Source organism: Penaeus chinensis, chromosome 43 (genome assembly GCF_019202785.1).
Source record: "Penaeus chinensis breed Huanghai No. 1 chromosome 43, ASM1920278v2, whole genome shotgun sequence".
Taxonomy (NCBI): domain Eukaryota; kingdom Metazoa; phylum Arthropoda; class Malacostraca; order Decapoda; family Penaeidae; genus Penaeus; species Penaeus chinensis.
In genome coordinates, this window is record NC_061861.1 from 18,785,093 (window position 1) to 18,790,092 (window position 5,000).

General features: G+C 38.2%; 1 protein-coding gene across 3 annotated transcripts in view; it reads left to right on the forward strand.

Annotated features, from left to right (window-relative positions):
* The window catches only part of LOC125048410 (G-protein coupled receptor moody-like), a 72,709-nt gene that overhangs the window by 49,734 nt on the left and 17,975 nt on the right, over window positions 1–5,000 (forward strand). For all 3 annotated transcript variants that reach the window (XM_047647092.1, XM_047647090.1, XM_047647091.1), the window contains exon 3: window positions 3,139–3,240. In XM_047647092.1, coding sequence (XP_047503048.1) covers window positions 3,140–3,240 — 101 coding nt within the window. In that variant the 5' untranslated portion in view covers window position 3,139. The remainder of the gene's footprint in view (window positions 1–3,138; window positions 3,241–5,000) is intronic.

Genomic DNA, 5,000 nt, shown 5'->3' on the forward strand with positions numbered 1-5,000 from the left:
AGAGAGAGATAGAGAGACAAACAGACAGACATAGAACAAGCAAGAGAGAGAGAGAGACACCCGAGAAAGACAGAGAGACAAACAGACAGACAGGCAAAGAGCAAAAGAGCGTGAGAGAAAAGAAAAAGGAATGAGGTGACCATAATGAATGAGGCCAGGGGGTGGGGGTGTGTGGGGGGGTGGGGGTGAGGGCGACAGTAGCCCCTCCGAACGCAACCGGAGGGTCAGATTACAACGCCAGAGTAACATATACCTCGAGATGCTGTCCGTTTGTGTGTGTGTGTGTGTGTGTGTGTGCGTGCGTTGTGTGCGTGTGTGTGTGTGTGTGTGTGGAAGGGGGACAGGGCGGATGGGGGGGTGAAGAGGGGAGGGGGGGTGAAAGGGGGCGGGGGAGAGGGTGTAGAGGGGGAGGGGAGTGGAGTGGAGAGGGGGGAGGAGGTGGAGTGTGTGGGTAGGATTGGATGAGTGTGTGTGGATGTAGATATGTGTGTGTGTGTGTTAGTTTCTGTGTGCGTTTGTGTGTGTATCTGTATTCATGTGTGCGTTTTTTTTTTTGTTTTTTTTTCACGTATTTTTTCGTACATATATCTTCCTTCACTCATTTCCCTAGTATTTTCCACAATATTTATTTTACATATTTAATCTCAATTTATAACAAAAAAAGGAAACCAACCCAACCAAACAAAAACAATAGACAAGACCAAAAAACAAAAACAAATAAAACAGGAACAAAATAACACAAAAAAAGCACAGTAAAAAAGTATTAAACAAAACAAGAACAAAAAACAAAACAAAATTAAAGACATGGAATAACAACAACAAAAAAACAGGAACAAAACACAACAACAAAACAAACAAAAACAAGAACAAAAACAAAGAAAAAAACAAGAAAAAGCTTAATTCCCAAATGGCTTCTGTTACTGCGTCCCGTCACCTCGCTCTCGCGGAGATGAGATGCTGTGCTGTTGATGTTCCCTGGGATTTCTCGGATCTTTGAGGCTAAACATCCGCAGGATTTAAAAGAAAGAAAAGATAGTAAGAAGAGAGAGAGAGAAAAAAAATGAAAAGGGAGGTGGGGGAAGTGATAAAAAGAAAGAAAAGAGAGGGAGAGATTTTGATCCGATAGATTTATTACGTCCAGTGGACGATAAACAGAGAGAGAGAAAGAGAAAGGGACAGAGAGAGAGAGAGAGAGAGAGAGAGAGAGAGAGAGAGAGAGAGAGAGAGAGAGAGAGAGAGAGAGAGAGAGAGAGAGAGAGAGAGAGAGAGAGAGAGAGAGAGAGAGAGAGAGAGAGAGAGAGAGAGAGAAAGATATATATATATATATATATATATATAGAGAGAGAGAGAGAGAGAGAGAGAGAGAGAGAGAGAGAGAGAGAGAGAGAGAGAGAGAGAGAGAGAGAGAGAGAGAAAGAGAGAGAGAGAGAGAGAGAAAGAGAGAGAGAGAGAAAAGATGGAGAGAGAGAGGAGAAAGAGAGAGAGAGGAAAAGAGAGAGAGAGAGAGAAAGAGAGAGAAAAGAGAGAGAGAGAGAGAGAAGAAGAGGAGGGGGGGGGGGAAAGTTAAAGTAATCTCGATCATTATATTACTCGATTTTACTTTTTCTTATTTCTGTGTCCCTCTGTCTCCCGTCTCTTCCACTTTTCACTGTTACTCTTCTCTCTCTCTCTCTCTCTCTCTTCTCTCTCTCTCTTTTTCTCTCTCTCCCCCCTCTCTTCTCTCTCTCTCTCTCCCCTCTCTCTCTCTCTCTCTCTCTCCCCCTCTCTCTCCTCCCCCCCCTCTCTTTTTTTTCCCTTCTCCCTTTTTTCCTTCTCTTTCCCCCCCTCCCCTCCTCTCCTCCTTCCTCTCCTCTCTCTTTCCCCTTTTCCCCCTACTTTTTTTTTTCCACCTCCCCCTTTTTCCCCTTTTTTTTTAAAAAAATTTTCCCCCCATTCAGGGTTAAGGTTGAGGCGTCTCAATGACACTCTTATGGCACCCTGATACCTGTGGGGGGGGGGGGGGGGAGGCGGGGGCTGGGGAGAAGGTCCAAAGGTTTGATGAGGCGCTGAATGGGCAAGGGTTGTGAGGTTGTTCGGACAGCCGCTGGGTTTTTGAGTTATGGATTTGTTGAGTGTGTTATTCTCAAAAAGGGAGAGAGAGAGAGAGAGAATGTGGAGGGACAGACAGACAGACAATTTCTTGTTTTTGTATTTTATAAACATGTTTTTTTTTTCTTTCTATTTTCATAGCATGCTATGTTCATGTTTGATCTATTCCTTTGCCTGACATAACCCTTTTTTATTCAAATATCATCATATCCTATTTTCTCTCTTTTTTTCTATGCCATTCTTATTTCATACCTTATTTTCTTTATTTTTTATACTTGTATAATCCCATTCACTGTTTTAAATTCATTTTCCATTTTCTCTATATACATTTTTCCAACATTTTCTTTACTCAACCCCATCTCACAGTTTTCTTTTTTCTAAACAAATATTCCCATAACCGTTTTCTTTACTCAAATCTCATCTGATAACCCCTTTTCTCTAAAAAAAAAAAAAAAAAAAAATTCCCACTTCCCCATTTTCTTTCCTTAAATCCCATTTTCTCTATTTTTTTTTTCCAAAACTCATTTTAAGCAAATAAATTTTCCCCACATGCCCATTTTCTTTAATGAAGAAAATTTCCCAACACGCCCGTTTTCTTTACTCAAATCCCATCTCATACCCCCATTTTCTCTAAAGAAAATTTCCCCGATGCCCATTTTCTCTAAACAAAATTTCCCCACAAGCCCCATTTTCTTTAAACAACATTTTCCCCACAGACCCCATTTCCTCTAGTACAAAATTTCCCCCACCTACCCATTTCTTCTAGTACAAAATTTCCCCCCAAGTACCCCATTTTCTTCACTCGAATCCCATCTCAAACCCTCATTTTCTCTAAAGAGAATTTCCCCGAAGCCCATTTCCTCTAAAACAAACTTTCCCTACATGCCCTTTTTCTCTAAAACAAAAATTTCCCCACCTACCCATTTCCTCTAGTACAAAATTTCCCCCACCTACCCCATTTCCTCTAGTACAAAATTTCCCCCCACGTACCCCATTTTCTTCACTCGAATCCCATCTCAAACCCCCGTTTTCTTTCTCTCTCCCCCTCAGGATGGACCACCTAGCCACGCCCCAGAAGTACCCGGATGTCGAGTACCACAACATGACGTGGGAAGCTTACCGTCAGCCCGAGGACGAGTCGGAGATAGCGAAGTGGGTGATGAGGTGATACCAATATTAATCGTGCAAGGTGTTCCGTAGTTCGAACGTACATATGAAAGAAAGGATGATAAGTAATGATAATAAAAGGAGATATTAAAATCAGATTGGTTTTGTTTTGTTGTTGATTATTAGATAAGTAATGATAAAAGAAAGGAGATATTAAAATCAGATTGTTTTTGTATTGTTGTTGATTATCATTTGTTTGTGTAGAATTTGTTGTGTTAGTTTTTTTGTTGTTTAATTAGTTTTTATGTAGTAATTTTTGCTGTTGTTGAATTAGTTATTTTTTTGACTCATTCGGACAAAGGCAGATCAATATTATTGTCAATATTAAAATCAATCCTTTGTTCGTTTTTGTTTCGTTTTTTTTTTTTTTTTTCGTAACTTAGTTGTTTTCCTCCTTACTAATTCGTCCTTAAAGTAGTATTTGTTACCTTTGTAGAAATTTATTCATTTATAAATATATATAAACATATATAACACTAATTCGTAACACTTGCACGAGTAATAGTAGATTTAAATGCCTCTCTGCCGGTTACGATGTTGTTCCAGGATTTTTTTTTTTTTTTTTTTTCGTGATTGTTAATTTATCTTTTTTTTTTTTTGGTTTTGGTTTTGCATTTAATCTGGATCTTCATCGTAATTTTGGGTTAGAACAGAGAGGTTTTCTGGTATTGTTTTTAGAATTAGTTACTATGTTCTTGTTCGTTTTGTAAAAAAAATTCTGTATATATTTTGCTTTTGTAAATATATTGTAGTTTTATGTTTCCGTGTGTATAATATATATATATATATACATATGTATATATGGTTTGTTTTTTGCTTCTGTACATATGAAATAGTTTTAAGTTATACAGATATATGGATATATTTTTGTGTGTGTAAATATGTAAATATTTTGTGTGTGTATATATATTTTTTTTCTTATACTGTCATACTTTCTATATCTTTTCTACATGACAATCTTACACATATTTCAATTGATCACAGAATCGAAAAACAAACACACACACACACACACACACACACACACACACACACACACACACACACACACACACACACACACACACACACACACACACACACACACACACACACACACACACACAACTTACTCTCATTTCCCAAAAGTGACAAATCCGCCACACTTTCATCCCACCCACATAACACCTGTTAACATCGAAACCATCAAAAGTTTTCCCGAACCCAAGTCTAAACAAACCAAAATCCTCCTTTACGAGAGCACATGTTGGATTTAATCCTCTATACTCTCGCTAAAACCCTCCTCGATCCTTCGCACCTTTATTCCGACACGACTTCCGCGTCAGGTAAATCAGCTGATCCCATTTCCTTCGGCCTCACGAGTACGCGACCTGGAATTAATGGAGGCAAAGTGGGGATTGTTTGCGTGTGTGTGTGTGTTTTTCTTTTTTTTTTTTTTTAATTAATTTTAATTTATATTTTTTAATAAAGGTGCGGTATTATTTAATATCTGGATATATTTCTTAATCTGTTTATAAGATGAGGATAGATAGTTAGACGAAATATTAATACTCTAAGGAATTTATTAAACGTCTCTCCAACCTGACACGGATTTAATTGATTTGGTGACGTCAGAATTAGTCCTTATTTTTTTCGTTTTCTTTTTCATTTATTTTAGTTATCACGGTTATCTCTTCGTGACTTTAAGGACTGTTGTTAAGGGAAGGAAGAAAGTAAGAAGAGGAAGAAAAGTTTACAAGGAATTA